This window comes from Haemaphysalis longicornis, unplaced genomic scaffold, assembly GCF_048455015.1.
Source record: "Haemaphysalis longicornis isolate Haplotype H1 unplaced genomic scaffold, Haemaphysalis longicornis Haplotype H1 scaffold_2, whole genome shotgun sequence".
Taxonomy (NCBI): domain Eukaryota; kingdom Metazoa; phylum Arthropoda; class Arachnida; order Ixodida; family Ixodidae; genus Haemaphysalis; species Haemaphysalis longicornis.
Window position 1 is genome coordinate 245,331,720 of NW_027526295.1, and position 20,658 is coordinate 245,352,377.

General features: G+C 46.4%; 1 protein-coding gene across 6 annotated transcripts in view; it reads right to left on the minus strand.

The window, feature by feature from the left end:
- Window positions 1–20,658, minus strand: part of Sei (potassium voltage-gated channel seizure) — a 326,623-nt gene that overhangs the window by 115,852 nt on the left and 190,113 nt on the right. For 4 of the 6 annotated variants that reach the window (XM_077699988.1, XM_077699987.1, XM_077699991.1 and 1 more), the window contains exon 6: window positions 9,770–9,841. The exons of the other annotated variants lie outside the window; for them this stretch is intronic. In XM_077699988.1, coding sequence (XP_077556114.1) covers window positions 9,770–9,841 — 72 coding nt within the window. The remainder of the gene's footprint in view (window positions 1–9,769; window positions 9,842–20,658) is intronic. 6 annotated transcript variants of the gene reach the window in all.

A 20,658-nucleotide genomic window follows, 5' to 3' on the forward strand; every position in this document is an offset into this window, starting at 1 on the left:
TCATCTATTCGCAATAGTCTGTTACCGTGAAACCCGCTGCGGTGGCTGAGTGTTTAAGGCACCGTGATGCTTAGCCCAAGAACGCGGGTTCGATTTTCGCCCGCACCAGACGCTTTTATGATGGAGGCGAAAAGCGAAAATGCCTGTCTGCTCGAGATTTCGACGCACGTTAAAGATCCCCAGGTAGTTAAAATTAGTTTGGAGCCTTCTACTACTGGGCGCCCCATAGCCTAGGTGTGGCACGTACGGGCGCTTTAAGCACCCAAAATTTTGATTGATTATTTCCCGTTAAGCGAGTGAGTGAAAGTCTCATTATACACAAGGAGGGCCCAGGGGTCGGAAGGGGGAGATGGGGAAAAAGACGAAGGTAGACGGGGTGAGGAGTTGATGTTCACTTGAAGATCCATGAGGGGAATAATCGATTCCTTGAATTCACAGATAGAGGTGGTAGACTCCTGTTAAACTACTTTTGCGAGGCGACTCTCGAGTGCTAAGCGCCCAAGGGCAGCGAGGAAATTGGGGTAACTAAATGTCGTGGGGGCATTTGGATTGGGTAGGGCCTTATTAAGCAGGATGGGGCGGAAGGACTGGTAAGCAGAGCAGTTCCAAATAAGGTACGTCAGATTCGCTAGTGCAGCTGTGCTGCAATATTGGCAGTAGGGCGGAGGATCGCCCGTCGGGTGATGCCATTTGCGTGTGATGGGGGGGGGGGGGGGGGGGTCAATGCAGTGTTCGCGCAAACTGTGTTTGTGAAAGCTGCGGCAGGACGAGTTAGTGATGGGGCGTTATGCAGAAAGCCTACAGGAGTGGCAGCGGCAAGGCGATTCTGCCTAGCCTGACGAGCGTGATCCAGCTGTTGCCTGAGGGGAGTGGGAGAGCAGGGCCGTCAACCAGTGGAGGAGGTATTTGAAGACTCTCCTGCGCTGCGTCATCGGCAGCCTGGTTGCCGATACCCTGAGCCATGTCTCCCGGTATGCACGCAACACAAACAGATTAATCATATGTTGAATCTGATTCACCAGAGGGTGATCTGAGAAGGGTTTCCGGAACTCACGTAGCGCCATTTGGGAGTCAGTCAGAAACCGAATGCGGGGTTGTAATGGACAGATGTCTCGTAGGTCAAGTGGTCGGGAGATGCGAGCATAGCATGTAGCTCAGCGTCCATTATCGAAGTAGTGGATGTTTGTCGAGTGCAAGCGCCGTATAAATTAGGTAAATCTGCAGATCCCCAAACCAGTCCCATGCGGCTAGCAGACACGCTCGCATTGGCATGAATGGTCGTGTTCATCAGGGAGTAAAGAATAAGAAGCTCTAGCAGATATCAAGTCCGGACCACTACTGCACTGTCAGGTTCGTGGCCAGTACATTACACCATAAGCATGTACCGGTCGTGTACTTGACGTATGCCGATGTTCCCATTAGCATTCGCAGAATGTATCCCGTGAAGTAACGCAAAACATGTATTATTGCAAATCTTGAAATAGTACACGAATAACAGTTAATGCAAGATTACTACGTTTTCGAACGCGAAAACGTTACTGCATATAAATGTCTCATTTGTGTCAAGATGACTATGGAATTTTCTATGGCTAGGCCATCCGTGATGTGGAGAAAATGTACCTTTTTACCTTAGCTGAAGGAGACGAGTTGATGTTTGAGTTGTTGAAGAAAACCAAATACGTACTGCCTAGCGCTGGCTGTAATTAAGAATGCACTGGCTATTTCTAGCTAAAGTGGTCTGGCCCACGCACCCTAGCCATAAAATGTTGATGTCACCTTTAACAATAAAGAACAAAGTTATTAAAGTACAATTATTTTCCATTTATCGGGGTTTTTTAACACACAGATAGCCGGAAGAAATGCAAATGACGCTACAGAGCCCCATCATGCAAGTTAGCAGTTGGTTGCGTTCCCGTAGCCTTTAGTTCAGGTTTCATTACTATAACCCCCTTTTTTGTTTAAACCGTACAAAGCAAACACCACTGTGCCTTGGCACGTATGCAGCTGAATGCAGATCGTTCGTGAGACTCAGAGAAACCTGACACCAGCGAAGTGAGGGGGAGGAGGGAGGGAGAAATACCACTTAAAGTATATAGATCAGCAGGAGCTCATTAGTTTTGGATCGTGCATTAAAAGCTTTCAAGGCCACTGCGCGCCTCTAAACTGCGCGCCTATAATTAGGGCAAAAAAGAAAGATCCGACTGGCCAAACTTACGAGTTTATTTTTCTCCACTTTTAGCCACCGAGCCCAACCCCCATTTCTTCCTCTTTTTTCTTTTGCTGTTTCTCTAGCTGGAAACAAAAGTTCGAAGCTTCGAGTGGCACGATTAACATTATGCTTTTCTTGCACGTCCGCACAGGTGCAGGAAAATGAGTTGCGTCAATAAATATTAGATTGCTTGTGTCCCGCACGACACAAGGCGATCGCCTTACCAGCGACATAGTCTGACCAGAATAGGAATGAAGGTCACCTAAGGGCAAAGAGTTGTACCTTAATAATGCAACAATATTCAGCTATTCCGAGTATAAAAATACACAACTTCCTTGTTTTCTTTTTTTTTACTTTATTTAGGTCGGAAATCCCTCTTTGTTATTAAGATGGGGGAAGGGGGGGGGGGGGTGAGCGACAGTGTCACTTCTGGCACTTCACCTCCTTTGGTCCAAAAATTTTGATTCTGAAGGGAAGCCCTCAAGAAGATGCGTGCTACTGCGTACTGATTACGCTTCTTCCGTGTTCACCTAATTGGCTACCATAAGCTTAATGACAAATCAGTATGCAATACACATGTCCTGCATGTACATACCATGAGTGACGGTGATTTCGTATGTGGGACTTAACTTCCGCGTGCAATATTCCGAAATCACCTCACGGACGTCCAGTTTGCTACTGGTGAAACCGCGAACAATTTTAGAATTCCTACTCGCCACAGCAATACCATACACCTCTATCGTTAGAGCTGCCCGCAATGATATGCCCCTCCCGCGTCTCTCAAAGTCTCAATGTCAGCAACGCCAAATTATAGCACAGACTTCAAATCCAGACACTCAACGCCCCTACCCTTCATCCCTCTCATCCACTACATACCCTTACAACTGCCCACTCCGCTATACTCCCCATTTTGTATGGGAATGCCACAACCACATGAATCCCCTGGCTTACCCCATGCCGGAGTAGGGGGAGTATGGATTAAGCAGCTCTGTGCTCGAGACTACGGAAACCCTTGGTCTCCTTTGCTAGAAATGCAGCTTCCTGTACTAAGGAGAGCCCCGCGCCTTTTTTTTTTTTTTGCTTAATTTTTCTTATTTGTAGGCTCCAGTAAATGTTTGTACAACTACTTCAAGGATGAGCTTACGTTTCTATTGTGCGGGCAAGCGATTGGAAGAATATGAACTTGCCGGTAATGCTCAAATGTGTAATAATAAAACAACTAGAAATTACTCACCATAAAAAAAAGTTACTGGGTTACGGGTCTATTCTATGAAATAATCGGTCTGAAGGTCAAACGCATAATTTCGCATTCCTTAGAACAATTCCCGACTTCTAATACTTCGCGCTAGACACGCGAATAATGTTAAACGCAAAAGTTGAGAAATAACAGCATAGCTTTCCTGCTTTTTTCGTTCATTGCGCTCCTCGTTTAGAATGCTAGTGCGTCTAGTAAGGACAAAGCATTATGCTATATTGGCAACCCACTCAATAAAAGAAGTGTGTTATCTCATCGTTTCGACGTTACTGATTAATGCGCCATCCAATTCTTGCAACAGCCTCCGGTAAGAAGCCAGTAGTACGTTCCAAATAAACTATCAAACCTCTTTGCGGGAAGCGCACTTTTCCGATCACCATGAATATTAGAGTCAGCCCCGCGCCACAGCAAAGTGGTATCAAATTACATCTCCAGTGAAACAGGGGATATTGCTCTTTCCAAAGATAACTGGAATACCCCCGCTGGCTCTGTTTTTTCCGGAAAGCTCACCAGCTCAAATAAAGGGGGTCAACAATTCACCCAGGATGCTGACAAAAGAGGAAGCATCTGACATACCCAGGTCTCTAGACCAAAAAAGAAAATTATTCTCCCCAGGCGAAACCGTTGGTCAGCGGTATAGCAGGCTCCAAGCCTGTTTGACCCGCGACGGCATTCCAAGCGCTTTCATTGCATTCCGCTCCCCTCGTGGCCTCGCATTTATTGCCGGGATGGCGCCGGCCACCGACTGCTCGCGACGTCTCAAACTGGCGACGTCCCTTCTTCTCCGTATTAGTAGCGCCTCGTCTAACCTCGCTTGCTGGTGGGTGCTGCATCCGAAGTATTTTATTCGAAATGCAGATTTCTTACTTTTTTCTCCTCGGGACGAGCACCTCTGCGCCGTTGTCTCCCCGGGGCCGTTCCCACTGCTGACCCTCCAAGACCACGGTTCTTTGAAAGTCTGCTGAAGAATAGAATGCGCGCTCCCGTGAAAAGGGCCATTTTTCACGCCTTATTATGCTGTCGTCTTTAAGTGCCCTGAGTTTAATAAGGAACTAATGTGCCTCAAGTGTCAGGTTACACGCTGAAGAATGCAGAGCGAACTTCAGAGCGTAGCTTGGACTCTCCAAGAATGCTTATCGTCGCCTTTGAAGAGAAGTTGTGGACCTAGGTGCTGATGGAAGCTCGTTCACTCTGTTAGAGCAGGGGCGGTTTATTAACTTCCTCTTCGCATTAACAAAGCAAGTTCTATGCATGGCGGCCCTGGCGCCGAGTTTCGGAGGGCCGTGGAGTAGCAGGCAAAGGCCGCGAAGACATTCTTAATGGAATAACACCAAGACCAAAACCCGCATTTACAGGCATCAAACATAAATAACAGTTCCACCGTCTTTGGAAATCTATTTGATATACTATTTGACCACAAAGACATTGTATGAAAACAGACACCTAGTCATAAGAGTCATAGCCATAGCAGAAAAGCCATAGCAGAAAAGAAGCATGTGGCATGGCTTCTTTAATGCTTTACCGTGGTGGTGGTGGTTCCAGTGAAATGACGCGTACCCATTCGGGGGATTGGCCAGGAAATGGGCGCTTTAACGAAAGAAATTATGTAATTTTTGTAGGGAAATAAAAATATTTAAATATTAGAATGTGTTTGCGTCTGTTTCTTTACTTCTGTTTCTTCGTCTTACTGCACGAATTGCGTCAGCAAGCCAACTAGCACACGCCACAGTTTTCTTTCAATCAGGGTTCTACGCTGCTGGTGTGCACTTGTTCTACTCCCGTGCCATCAGGTTCAAGTGTTACGTTGCACGCACTATTCGATAACGTCTACGTTTTCAATTCACAGTATTGTGAATTTTGTGAAGAGGGCAGATTAGCCCCTCAGAGCTCCAGATTCTGGACCAATCCTCCACCTGGGCATGTGCGACAAAGAAAAGAATAACAACGACAACAATGACAACTTGTGTTTTACCAACGTGCTACCGAACACAGGGCCCAATTGGTCGTCAGTACTTAGACAAGTTAAGCGCGCGTCGCAGCAGCGCTTAAGTTTCCATTTGCCTTTTTTGCTCATATGTACGGGAGACGTTAACATTAAGCCGTCATTGGAATTTTTCAAGGAAGTTGTGGACACTTTTAACTTTCTTACTACGCGGTATTCCTTGGAATATCTGTTCAGTACGTCAAAGAAAACTATGACGAATTGAAAGTCTATTCTAGGTGCCTATTTATTGCCAGCCTTACTTTAAAAAAAACCTTAAAACGTGTAATGGGTATGTGTGTTCCATCAAATGCGAAAGCGCTTTTCTTCAAGCTTCATTCTTCCACACCACCAGTTAAAATATGGCTGCGCGAAAGGGAATGTCTATTATTTGGTCGACAATTGTGGCCTATGATATCAACCAGCGATAAGTGATCATGGTTTTGGGTTGTGCAGTGACGCAGTGTTCTTTTCGGGCGTTTTTTAGCAAACTTTCAAAAAGAACAATAAAATTACTCCATACACTATCCGGTTCCTGCCTTTTCTTGATGTTAATCGGGAGCCTTATGACGTTTTTGTAGTGCTGTGCTTTTACAGCTTGTGGCTGTGCCGCATGACTGACCGGCATGCGGTCAGTGACTCATTCAGGAGAAGAAGTGATCCCTGTCGCGCTTATTGAACACTCCAATGGCTTTCTTGTTCCGCAGAAACCGTGGGCCACACCTGTTACAATCCTGCCTAATGCTCAATCCCACAACGCTGCTTCATATCAACCCCGTAGTGGACTTATCTTTAGAGAAGGTCAAGAAGGGCGCCTTCAGTGCTGAACCCACTGCCCCCACCCCCGCTCTCTCTCTCTCTCTCTCTCTCTCTCTCTCTCTCTCTCTCTCTCTCTCTCTCTCTCTCTCTCTCTCTCTCTCTCTCTCTCTCTCTCTCTCTCTCTCTCTCTCTCTCTCTCTCTCTCTCTCTCTCTCTCTCTCTCTCTCTCCTCCTCTCTCTCTCTCTTCTATCTCTCTCTCTCTCATAAGTATATTGGTCCATAGTCTTAGGTGGAGCAACGCTTTCCACACTTACCGTCTTTTCCTTTCTTAGCGTAAGGTAGTCTAGTCCCAACTTAGTCACTTATGTGAAGTTAAAGGTGGCACTCAAATCCTCCACACTGAATTGAGCCGTTTTACGTCATAATGTTCGAGCTATGCCACGCTAAACTATGATGCTCCAGCTAAATATGATGCTCCAGCTAAGCTTGTGAACGACTGTACATTGCGGCCTTGAGGAAGACCTTGTGCAGTTTTTTTCATCTTCAATATAGTACTTCGTGCTACTAAATTTTGGTTTGCATGGTCGTCTTGCACCACCTGCCTTCCGACAACGTTGCCCGGGGTGGACGGTGGCAGTTGCGTTCCGTAGTGTGATATTTTTCAATACTTTAACATTTTAGCAATGTACGCGGAGATGCATTGAAACCAAGAAACGCAGACCGATTTCTACAGCTGGTGGGCCACTTCAACGCTTCGAAAACTCGGGCTGACTTCATGAAAGGAAGTTGTGTGTTCAGTGTCATCCCCGCATTCACTTGTATAGCTGCGAGAAGGGTCATTGTGCAGAAAGTACACCGTACCATTAGACACCATCCAAAGCGCTGACATAAGGGTTATTAAGATCCTGCATGGTCACACACCAGAATACCAAGTTTCCGGAGCATATATTCCATTTGTCGTGTCTTGAACACAGACCCCACGGAGTATCCAAAATGCGAAACCCTCATCAAACACTGAGTTCTACCCAAGCGAGTTTAGTTTGTTGTAAGCTCAAGTGGGCATAACCTGAAGCATGCGGCACAACACCGGCTTTTGCGTATCAATGGCGTAATTTGAGCCAGAAAGCGGCTGCATGAGCGAAGTGAAGCACAGAAGAATCATACCCACTGATATTTTTCGAAATGTGCATCTACTTCGAGACCACATTGTATTAAGCACCCTCGCAGCGCTACCTCCCCTGTTGTTATTACGGGGTAAGTTATTCTTTGGTTAGCAAGCATCGATGGACTCCCGCATAAATTTTGTTAAAGGTAGGCGTACCCTATAGCCAAACTGAACATCGCCGCGACGTACATTGCCAGGCGTAAGTCCTCAAGAATGACAATTCCAACTTGTCATGCACTATTTTCGATCAGAGACCATATAACAGGCCCAAAAAATACAGCTATTGGCATTCACAGCATCGGCATTGTGACGATACGGTTCCCCCGGGAGCTCTTGGTGAGAATTTTAATGGGTAATTTCTATGACGCCATCCTCCGCGTTTCTTCCGACTAATGCAGTACGAGGTTGAATCCACCTAAAATATAGAAACAAGTTTGCCGCTCATAGAAATGAAGAGTTAAAAAAAACTACACGCTACAAAGTCGCTCCACTGGTAGCCCTGCGAATATCGATTGCTTGATAACACATTATGAGATCTTGATCATTGCTTGAAAACAAAGTGTAACTATTGCTGCAAAAAAGACAGACATTTGCGTCGTCCAATATATATATATATATATATATATATATATATATATATATATATATATATATATATATATATATATATATATATATATATATATATATATATATATATATAGTATGTCTACATAGTCGAACACACCAACAGAACAATAACAGGATGTTTACTCACGTATCGGCAAGTAGCTTGCCTTCATGCATTCATCAGAGTAAGGTTGAGTTGTCTTTGCACATTTCTCTTTTTCTAGATTTATGCGTATACATACGCGAGAGCAATGCTGAAAAGTAGAGATGATGTTTCGAATTTCCATGACCATCACGCTGTTCCATTTTCTCACAAAACAAACCTAAATCTCTGTCCTACAGTTTCCCTGAACGGCGACATGCCAGCTAAGCAACGGAAGCAGCAGCATGGGCGGCAGAAAGCCGAGTCAAGCTTTCTCGGGCCTCACGAAGCAACGCCCCACAAGGCGCACGACGAGCAACAGCACAAGGCAAAGCGCAGGCAGACGACCACACGAACATGACTAGACACAACAGCGAGCGCCGACGCACGCCGCACAACAACACGGGGACAAGAAAGAGGGAGGGAGAGGCGAGACGAGTAGGCTACAGGTGCGAACGCGTAACGTATATTTACTCGATCCACTGCAAGACGACGCATTTCTATCACCCTCTCCCAGAGATCCTCAAGTGCTCCGGCACGACGTCAACCTGATTCGGTGTTGTCCCTCTCTTAATTTTGATGCCTTGATTCCGCACCTGGTTGTCTGTTGCCTCCTGCTTCTCCTGCTGTTTCCCGGTATAAGCACTCCGTCGCTTCAATACTTTGTCTCTTGCCCATCCCACTCGCCGCATGCTCCTTCCTATGTCTTTCCCTCTTGGCATGAACAAAAAAGGAGAGTTTTACCGGACCAAAAAGCCGGTCCCCATGAGGCCTTCGGTACTGCGACTAAATCAAGTGTCCCTGACTACGCCAATGCGCAGGCGCAGTAGCGTGGTCCCCGTAACGACTGCCGCACCGGTACCGCATCTCCGATCTGCAATTATTTATTCCCATCCATGAAAGTTTTTATGCTGTTGTTGTTGTTGCCTACGCACGCTCATCATTGCTTTCTGTCCTTACTTAAAGGAGCTATCATCTTGCTTCCCAAAGCTGTTCTGAGCCCAGCTGTGAAAGCCTCCTTTCCAAATTAGTGCTCGAAAGACCTTAAGTTTCTGCTCTGTACGCGAGTACTGGGAGTGGGCACTGATTATCCTTCTTCCACCTTAACGAAAAAGGAAAATAATATTCATCATTTTGTAGCGCATTCAAAACGCCGTATTCTTATCCTTGCTGCACTTGGTCCCCCGTGCTTTCTTGAACGCCTTACGTGACTCAGAAACATATGCATTTGTGCCTGCTTTTACGTCTAACAATAAATGTTTACTTTTCAGAATGAAAATATGCCGGACGTGTCAACTTTGTTAAATAACCGAAGTTTACCTTACCCTCAGGTAATACCAGTTCTGTATCTAAACGCATCCGACAGGAAAGCTAAATGAAACGCCCTTTTCTGCCTATAATGAGCGCTAGGCGCAAGGAACAGCAAGGTAGGGCTCTAAAAAAATACCACGAGCCTCTTCGCGGTTGCCCGCTATCCCAGGGATTGAAATACAAGGGGCCCAGGCGGGGCACAGGGTCACGGAAAGGATGGGAGGGCGTTTCTTATGCGGGGACAGGTAGAAGAAGGGAGGATGCGGCAGCGTGCGCGGCGTCGCTTTGGGATGCAGCATCGACACCAGCATCAGCAGCAGCAGGGTGAGATACTAACGAATCCCTTGAGGATTTGCAAGGTGCTCTGGGGAGGCCGACCCCGGTCCAGCTGGACTCGAGACTGCTTGCGCTGCGAGACAGGCCGCGCCGCCATCAGCGCCCGGGCATCGTGGCAAGCTGCGCTCACTCACTTCTCTCATTACTTTTGTTTCCGTCCTGCCCGTAGGTAGAACAGAAGTGCACCCCGACCGAACACACCGCTCAGGGCTGCGGAGCCCCTACAATTCACTGTCCTATAGAGTGCATATAAAACGCCGTGCACAACGCTACTCTATGATGAGGTCAACAAGGTACTCTACAAGGTTGCCTTATACATCCGCCCGAGGGTCAAGTACGTAAGGTCCTTTTTTGTAGGTTAGTTAGGGTGTCAAGGAGGATTAAAGGGGAATAGGTAAAGCCTCTTCACGACAGCGTAACGCGCAACAAGAATATTTGTTAAACTTTGTGAGTACCAACGCCAACTTCCCCTTGGCATTTTATATGGCCTGATTATACTCCTTTATATTACCTTGAACGGGGGAATAAATAACTAGCTGGTATTTTTTTTCTCCTATTTTGCTGTTCCCAGACATTCCAAAAAGACGAGCCGAAGCTTAAGAACACTTTTATTACAGATTCATTTTAGCTTGGCAGATTAGTTTTTTCTTCTAATGAATCTAGACAATTTTTAAAGCATGCTAAATTTCATACAGAACATATCCTATTACGGAATTAGCTTAATATGACAGGAAAGAAGTTTACGACGTTATGTGCGCTAGCACTAGAACACCCGGTCGAGGTAAAAATCATTTTATACACAGCAAGCCGTAAAGTTTGTTACTTGAAGCTACTAGATTCCCTTGCAAATTCTAATGTGCTTTCAGAAAGGCGGTTACTTTCAAACTGTAGCAGAATTTGTAGAAGCATTTAAGGCCGCAGACTTAGGCCACGGCATCAAAACTTCAATCTGGAGCACGTAGAATTTTTTTTACCCGTTTGAGCTTCACATGCAAACAGTGAAGAGTACAGAACGTTGCATTGAGATAGTGAAACCAAGCTGTAATTAGGTTTTTTAATTGAATGAATAGGTTGGACACAACATGAAAGGAAAGATAGCACGGCAGTTAAGAACAGAGCCCGGTTTGCTACCTTACACCGGGGGAAAGAGTTTGAGGGGTTAAGAAAAAATCACATGAAAGAAGACTGGATAAAATCAATTTGCAGATGGAAAATTTTTGTAAATAAGCAGTTAACAACTGGGCTCTTTAAGGGTATTTTGCTGGTGGTCAGTGTAACAACATAAAACGAACGAATTGAATCCATACGAGAAAACTCCGTGTGTTACCGGCTCGTAATCTCACACAGCCTGTCACTGTTCACATAATATCAACCCGCTTCCGACGAGAGGACATCTGGTATCGACTAACAGCCAGGTATTCCTTGCCTCGCCTCACACTGTGCCGGGTTTTAACCGCTGAAATAAACTTTTCTTGGCAGTCTAAGTATCCCAGTACCTCCTCACTTTTGCACTAAAAAGCGTATATAAGCACCTTATTTAAAAAAAACGCCTCAAAGATGTTTTCCCTTCATGGTGCATCTTCGGCTGATAATAGGCAAAACATTCATAGAAGGGTGGTGGTCAGCGCGAGAGGTGTTATCCATTTGTGTACAAAGTGTTCGCATAACTTGTATGGAAATTATGTCGAAAGGGCGGGGGATCTCAAGGCCTAAGGAGGGGTGGGGGGGGGGGGGGGGGCGACGAGTAGATTCCACCACATTTTCTTTCTTTTTTTTTTTTTTTAGTTCGCATCTTACACCAACCACTATTGGTAAACACACTCTGCACGAAGCAAACTGAAAGCTTTGCCATTTTCGGTGCGATGCAAGTCCCTGCAATTCGCACGTTCCGGGAAACATTACGAGCTAAAAAGAATTGCCCTACAAACAAGCTGCAAGCACTCCAGCAGAAAGCACTGAAAAACAAAAGGCACCGTTAAACGCACATACATACACACACGCACACACAAAGCCGCGTTACACCAAGCAAGAAGGAGCAACAATCACTGTAAGCACTGCCCCGCGCGCGTCGGTCGGCGATAAAGAACGGTCTCGTGCCCTCGCAAAGTCCTTCGAAAACTTCCCTTCGTATATATCGAATGCATTTCCGGGCTGCAGGAAGCGGCGTCCCATGCTATCCCCCGCATTTGCAACGCGTGGTCACGTTACCACGAACTCTCCCTCCCCTCTTCCGTGCGTGTGCACTACAGGGTCCCAATCTCCTTTGCCGGGTACCCAGGATACACTTAAATCAAGGCGCTCGCTTTCACTGACCTGACCCAGAAATGGGTCAATACCGGAAAACTACTGCACGCCACATTTCAGCGCTTTGTCTACATCAGATAAAGGCGCTCCAGGGACACCGCCGCCGGTGTAAGCTTTCTACCATATTGGTTTGGTCTGGGGCAGCCGCATAAAGGAACCTGGCGCCTTCTGTCGGCTTATACTCCGACTACTAGTGGTATTGATCGAGCTCACGTGCTCGGGCAGGCCGAATAGAGGCGTGAGACACCAGTGAGATGGCGCCACCACCCAATACACACGCTCTTGTAAACACGCTTTTGATTCTCGGCACTCGCAACGCTGAGAGACCGTAAACAAACATTCGTCAGCGTCCGCGAAGCTTTTAAGCAAATTAACTGCTATTTCGACTGTGATGCACTACACACGCGGCCTCGTATAATTCTCCGAAGAACAGCTGCACAGTTACAAAGCACACCCGTTTATGCGTGCCGCCGCAAATCAGAAACAACCAAACGTGGCTGCGGGAATGTGGTTGTCTTGTTAGCTGGAACGACAATCTAATGTATAACAAAAAAATACACTGTGCAGTCCGGCCCCGTGTGAATGACGCGGCCTTGAGGGTGTCAACGATTTAATTGCGCATTATTAACTGTTCTCTTAAAGTGCGCTTTATTAACTGTTCTCTTAAAGTGCGCTTTATTAACTGTTCTCTTAAAGTGCGCTTCATTAACTGTTCTGTGAGAGTGCACATCTTACACATCACTATAGGGTCGTATTATTCGCACGAAAAGGAGTGCTACTGATCTTTCGGCTTCGCCAAATTTACGCAGGTAGGTCTGCAGCGTCCTGCACAGTTGCACAGAAACTCGAGGGATAGGAGGAGGGAAATAAGCGACCGGACGGCCAGTGCTTAGATTTTAAATAACTCTTATATTAGTAAGCAAAAGTACACAGAAAAATCTTGAGCGACACTAAAAAAATGTCGGCCACCATAGGCTGGAAAAAGTAGGAGCGCGATGAAAACTTTGAGGAAGTAAAATTTGCAGCAGTAGTCGCCACTGTTTTTACGTGTTGGAGGGTACACTAGCCATGAAACGGGCTGGAATCTAAGCCTTAAGTGATATATTGGCCTTATTTAAGGTCTTTGCGCGCGGGTTCATGCGAGCCCATGATTCTCACACTTGCGGCGGCCATAGCTGTGAATTTTCCTTCAAAGGGCCATGAAGGCAAAATTCAATTTTGGTTCATTGGAAAAATTGATTCGTTAGTATAACACTCATAAATATTTGAACACAAACTTTACTAAAATAGGCGGTATAATGAGGAAAACACAAAAATAAGCATCTGACATCCTAGCTATTTTTCCGAACCGAACTTATGACGTATAATGGGCAGTTCGTTCCGATTGGCTGAGGCCGGCAGAATTAAACGTAAATAAACAGGGATTATAACCTTGCGGAACTTGCAAGCTCGCAAATTTAGTATACATTAGTACACATTAGAATGGTGGGACAAACAAGGAAAGTTATGAACGAACAGGTGAACATGAAAGCGCCAGTGCGTACGGCGCACACTATGCCGGCCGAAGCTGCACAGTCGCCGGTCGCATTGGGCTTGTCACCCACGACACTGACCAACTGGCATAAACGACATCGCCACACACGTGACCTTGCTTGTAGAGCATGCCCAAATTTTCACGAACGATTACTATACAAGAGTAAGACAGGTACAAATCCGGTTAGAAACAGAGCAAGGTCGGACAGCGGTTGGGAGCGATATCGTAGCGCCATCTATGAAAGCAGGAGGTAAACAAGGAGACATTTCGGATTCCGCAGCAGCCTTGGTCAACATACTAACGTTTGTTTCAGGCATCTTCCCTGCATGCGTCATCTCTAACGTCCCGAAACACATGATTTAACGAAAGAATTAAAAAATGGTTTAAAGCGTTTAAAGCATCGTTTACTGCTGAACAAGCGCTAGGGGCACAATGAAACACCAAACCTTTCTAAGAAATCAAACTTGTATTTTGTATTCATGGCCCCTTTAACTGGTAGGAAAAATGCTGGTCAGGATGTCACGTGAATAAAAAACTTCAATACAACGAACAATGTTGGGCGGTTGGATGCGCACATAGAAATTTGTTCCACCGTGTCTTGCGGCAGTCGCTGCTTAAGCCATCGCAACACGTTTTCAGGCATTTTTTTTTCTTTCTCCAATGTACTAATGTACTAATAACTGCGCGCGATCTGTCTTTATGAAAATGTACAATAAAAACCCTGAATCGTTAAATCAAATCCTGACTTTCCGCCGCACCTCCTTAGAGAGCACAAATAAGTAGCGTGTGTACTAGGATTTGTATTCTCTCGCGAACCTTCTAGCAGGGAAAACATGTCTTCCACTGCCCTGCCGGTGCCGTTGATAGTAAGAGACGGGCAGTTCGGCATCGTCAACCACCACAAGCCATAACGAACCATAAGAGGCAGCGAGCGTTTGCGGGCTGTTTCTTTCTATTTCTCCTTGGGCAACCGTTGTACACTTAGCTTTACACTTGCGGCCTTGACGTTGGAGCTCTATAGTGGAAAGCAAAATGCAACGCAGGCGTAGCGACTTTGGGGGCTTCTTTTCTTGCATTTTTGCTTCCGAGTTTTTTTCGCGGTACATTTGATTACAACACAGCAAAGGTGACTGGCGTTGGCACCGACGCTAATGTACACACGTACTTTCAAGACGCTTGCGGGTATAGCAGCCCTCGCGACGTATATTCATAAGTAGTAACCTGCTCGCATAGGTTTAATATTGCGGAATTGTGAGAAGTTTGTGTAAGCCTTGGTTATTACTTTCCTCACTTTTGCGAGCCGTATAAGAAAGTCATAACTCTTTCCCTCGCGAGCCCCAGCGCTTCTCTCCGTTGCACGTCACTCATACCCACCTTTTTTCAAAGGCACTACCTTTATTACGTCAAAGTCGCGCGCAACCAGCTCCTTCATTGCTCGTAAACTTCCCGGCGAGAAGCCCGCAGCTCACTGCTGCTTAATATATGATAACGTCGTGGACGTTTTTTGCCAGTACGTTGTAGGAACGTACTTCCCAATGTGAGCGCCAGTGCTCCGATGCCTTTCTCGTGCTTTGATTTACAGTTACCTGGAAAACGATACGTTGTAGCCAATGGAGCGCCTAATGCTTGCGTCAGCGTGTAGGCGCTAGTTTCTGCTGTTGTGTTTTATCTGTTTTTCAAATGCAGCGATTTTCAGCACCAAAAGAAACATAAACTGCTTTCACTTAGGGCATCCAGAGAAAAGAAGAGAGAGAATGTATTCTGAAAGAAACGAACAGGAAACCACTGCCTCTCAAACAGGATATCAGAAACTTTTCCCGAAAAAAAAAAATGGGTGTCTGGGCATGTTATAGCAACGGAGGAGAATAATAGGACCAGAACATAAACCTAAAAGGAGAAGAAGAAAAAAAATAGAAATATAAGGTTCACGGCATTGCTAAAGTCGAGACGCTAGACCCCTGTGGAAAAGCCAGGGGAGGATTTATAGCGTAAGGTGCGCACAGGTGGGAACAGCAGAAATTCAGTAAGAGGAAACATGAAGCATCGGAAGTAACCGTAAACGCTCACGATATGCCGCATTGTGTAGCATATATCCGATACCTATATACTGAAAAAGCCTGGTGATAAAGGGGGAAATTTCGAAATATATTTGTATTTATTGAAAACACAGGTAAACGGCCTTGTTATTCCGATAACTGAGAAGAACCCGACACAATAACTATAATCATATTGATCATTGCACTGCTGCGCGTTACAGATGAACTGATGTCACTGCCACTGCACCACTTTACGTCGTATGTGTAGACAAGTGTGAAACATTAAAACCCTTGTTACAACGAAGTATTCAGGACAAGAAGCTGTCTTCTTTATAAGCGATACTTCATTAACAGCCGGGATTATTTGCTCTCAGTGCATTGCAGTGGGCACGATGACGCACTTCTAATGAAGCGACGTTTTGAACAAAGCAACTTCGGTATAGCGAGGGTTTAGGTATTTGCAGAGTTACGCGGGAGTTTGCGATTTTTTCAGCAGATAGCGACACTGTGTCATATGTTCTGGAAACCTGCCTCAAAGCCTGCCGACAGTTCTCACGCTTTTCTCCCCCCCACCCCCCCCCCATTTCGTTTCTTTTTTTTTTTTTTTTGCAATCCGGCATTTTTTTTTTATTGTCGGTCGAGGGAGCCTCTATGGGCTCCTTTGTTCGTAGATAAGAGCTCTCCAAATCTACCATTTTACAGATCGTAGTTATACTTCTGTCCCACATCGAATCCAATGTCATTCAAAGCGTATGACATAAGCTATAAATGGCATGCCGTTAGGCCGTGCGGGTCTACACGGCGTAGTAAATGTTGTTTGATGGATAAAGTGTGGCGATTAGGAAACTCGCATAATTGCAGGATAATAATTAAAATATGTCTATAATGGTTTAAACCTGCTACTTTCTTAAAGCAAAACCAAATTACTTTTAAAATAAAAAGTGTAGCTCTGTGCTAGGAACATTCACATCACAGGTTTTACACGCAGTATTGTACAATGAATTAATAAACTTTCTTGTTTAGCGACAGACCACTGCTGTCGAGGCTTTTCACTTTATTTGTGAGCTAATGTGGATGTGTTACCCGAAGCCTTCAATCACCGAGTGCCATTCGCGTAAATGTCATTTAAAATTCTCGTGTAGCGCCACCCATTCACTAATGCGGATGTGTTACCCGAAGCATTCAATAACCGAGTTCCATTCACGTAAATGTCATTTAGAGTTCTCGTGTAGCGCCACCCATTCAAAAAGGCACTCACAGCATTCGCCATAAATGTCATTAGACTGGCCGTGTCACTGGGGTGTATATTACAAAGCCAACGAACTCACGAATCGGTCTCTAATACGTCCTTTCAGTATTGATACGATTTTTGTTGTTACTGACCCCCCTCACCTGTATCATCTGATTTTGAAGGTGTCTTCAATGTCGCTTTTGTTCTGTTTGTTCAACCATTCCGTCGAGCACTGCGTTGCCAAACAAGAAAAAAGACGCCCTTCGCTCATTTTCTTGTACTAAAATGATTGAGGGGCCGAGGAAGGACGCTAGCACTCAGCTTGAACACATCACACGCCGAAGGCATTTTTGGCTCGAATTTATGTTCTGTTGCACAACTCGTTCTCCGCAGCGCGCACTAAAATAGAACAGAGGAACTGATTTATGAATGGCGGCCTTGCGAAGAGAACAGACAGGTACACCACAGGGACCTCGCGCAACCCCTAGAAGACCGTTAATAGAACCCCGCAACTACACGCCACTTCGCAGATAAACGCGGGATCAGTTCTCGTGCCCCCAGGAAGCAGGGAACGCGGAAAGGGACCCGAAAGACGAACGATATCGCAGTACCCCTTCGTGCTACAAGTGGTGCTAAACTCAGCCACCTAGTTCTGTGACTGGCCGAACACCTGCTGCAATGACCACTTGATTCAGACAAGGCATGTCTCTAAAACTGGATCGTTCTACCGCAATTCACGTCGAGGGTTTCTTTTGCTCTCTGTGTGCGTCGCTGCTGCTATTCTATAACAGCGTCGCTCACTCGACACAGACCTCAAGCGGGTCGGATATAGAAGCGCGACGACGGAGCGTTTACGAGAACAAAAAAGAGAACTCAGACCGTCCGTACAGGGCAGCACCTATTTCCCTACCACATATAGCCTCATGAGGCGTGGCCGGCCAAATGGCTTTTCCGCCGGCGCTCTAGTCTTGAAGGAAGCGAGACCAGCGCGAAGAAGGCGAAGGAGAAGCTCTCTCCGTCCACGCCAGAAGTGAAGAAGAGAGGAGGCCGGTCTTCGTGGGTTTGCGATGCGGGCTGGCGGCCGCGGTCAACGAAAAAGAACAAAAATGAACTACAAGGGGGTCGGGGCTCGCTTTCGGACCTCGCGCGGCACGCACTTGCGTCCGGCCGAATCGATCCGCGGGGGCCGCCGGAAATGGGCCGAGCGGTCCCGGGGACAAGAGCTCGTAGAAAAGAAGAGGCACCCACCAGACTCTCCCTCTACTTTTTTTTCCTCCCCCGTGACGGATCGCCAAGTTTGCAAATGACTGCTCGGAAAATGGTCGTTACGCCACGGCCGCCGTCGCCGCCAAACTCGCGGTTGTAGTCGCGCGCCGAAGCCGGCGTCCGATCTTGTGTCCCCCGCCTGGTAAACATCAAAGCCCGTACCGCGCCGTCCTGCACGCGAGGCTGCCGGCAGAAGGGCGGTGTGTTGTGGCAGCACCGGGTTCCGTGTCTCCCTTTTCCTGTTACTTCCACCATTCTGATGTTTTATTTATTTATTTTTTTTTGTCCCGGTGCGGCCGCTATGATGTGGTTGGCGGGCATGGTGCCAATAAAAATGTAAATTCGTCTGTCCACCACTATGTCCTGCAAATAGAAAAGTGGAGGTGGCAGAGCTAGGAGGAGGCAAGAAAGTAGATAACGTCAGTCCCCGATCCATTCAACGGTCCCTGGGAGTATATTAGCAATAGCGCTTTATACAGCGATAATTTGGGTGTTCACCTTTTAACGAACACAGAGTCCCCCTATATGGCGACTAACACAAACAAACTTTTTGTTCTGGTTGTTCACGTAGGCCATAAGAAACCCAGACAAGAATCCTGCCGTTTACATCAGTTCTCGTTTTTTTTTTTTACAGTAAAGTGTCCGTCAGCCTAATCTATTATGAGAGCCAGCCATTCAGGAATTCCTCTGCCAAAAAGGAAAGCACGTGACTGAGGGTGTCAAGTACGATAACCTTGAGAAACAAAGCTAAAGAACAACGAATTGAATTTCGTCTCTGTCTTTCCAGCTTGAGGAAGCATGCACCAGCCTTCTGGTGAGTGTTTTGTTGTTTGAGCTGGGTGAGAATTGCTAGCATCACAGTTCTTTTCATCCCCCCGCTCAAGAAAGATACAATTAAGGCTGGCGCTTAGCTTAAGAAGTGAGCCTTCATGAAGGGAAGGAGTTTAGCTCGGCTTTAGACTACGACGAGAAACGGGCGGTAAATGGGGATTGTTCTCAATATTTATGAGTGCCTGCTTTTTTTTTTATTTGTATCCGTGTGGCGGCATGTGGCACTTCGTCCTTGGAACCTAAAACAGCTATACTATACCTCGCCGTCACAATATTTGCGTTGCTATTAACTGCGTGCTTGATAAGAGCGTCTTTTTTGCCGTTGTTATTCCGGTTGCAGCCGCCTTACTGTTTCTCATCGCCCGGGATTCTACCTTTCTTGCTTATATTTCGTGAATAATCGTTCGACGATTATGATCAGAAATTCCAAAAGCGCTGTAGCCAGTGACCGCTCAAGATATCGCTATTACGTCGCGGCTGAGTGAATCAACGCCGCGTTGAAATGCGCCTCAACCACAGTGACTGAAAGTGACTCCAAAGCATGCCGTCTCCGCTTTTGTGCGACGCAACAACGGCGGCTTACCGAATCCGTTCGCTCGTAAAGGGAGCGTAGGCGGCTTGGCGGCGCGTGTCGCACGACCGTCTCATCCTTCAAAGCAGCTGGACAAACCGACTCCCGTCTTTCCGACGATCGCAGCATGGCGTAGCTCCCTGCATTGTCAGCAGGTGTGCAATAGGTACTGCCTCGACTGCATCTTTCCCGGCGAGAGACAGCGCCAACGCAGGGGCGAGGCAGGCCACAGCTGCTTGCGTGCTCCTGCATTGCCCGGTTCATCTTTCGTTCCCGCCCACTGATCACTGCCCGTGGAGACTCGCGAGGCTGCCGGAGAATTGTTTCTGCTGCATATTGTGTTACTGCCTCGGAATATTCCGTACACGGAGTATCATAAATAAGGGGCACCATGTGTGAGTTGCTGCCATGAAGACAAAATGCAAGTTTGGTTCATTCAAAAGATTGTCTCGTTAGACTCATGCTGACACCAGTTTTAACGTAAACTTTGCTCAAATAAGCTACATAATTAGGAAAAAATGGAATGGCCATGCGACCCATTAGCTCATTTCCCGCAACAGAACCTATGATGTCATACCAGCCAGCTCGGCGATTGGCGGAGGCCGGCAAGATCAAACGCAAAATAGGCAGAACTTACAAGCTTGCCCAACGAGCTATTTGCGCGGGCACGTTCTTTTTATATCAGTAAGAACGGTGGGACAAACAGTGGAAGTTACAAAAGCCCACATAAACATAGAAGTACCGATGCGTACTGCTGCTGGTATTGTGCACACTGTGAGGCTTTGGGGTTCTCTCAGACGACACTGGCCGATTGATTCAAGCGACGGTGTCTTACGTGACCATATTTGTCGAGTGAGCACCATGTTTCACGCAACAATTATTTTCCCCATGAACAAAAAGACGCCAGGTTTAAAATACGGTCAAAAACAAGCAAAAGGCAGAAAACGGCTTGCCGTGCTGTGCTGGCGCCATCTAGTTGCCTAACTATAAGCAAGTCACCACTCCACACCAAATTTTACCTGAAAGACTTGTTCTTATGATGTCATTGCAAAGGTCGTTCAAACACACGTTTTGGCGCCAGTATCCAAATTTTAACTGAAATTGATTAATTTCGCAG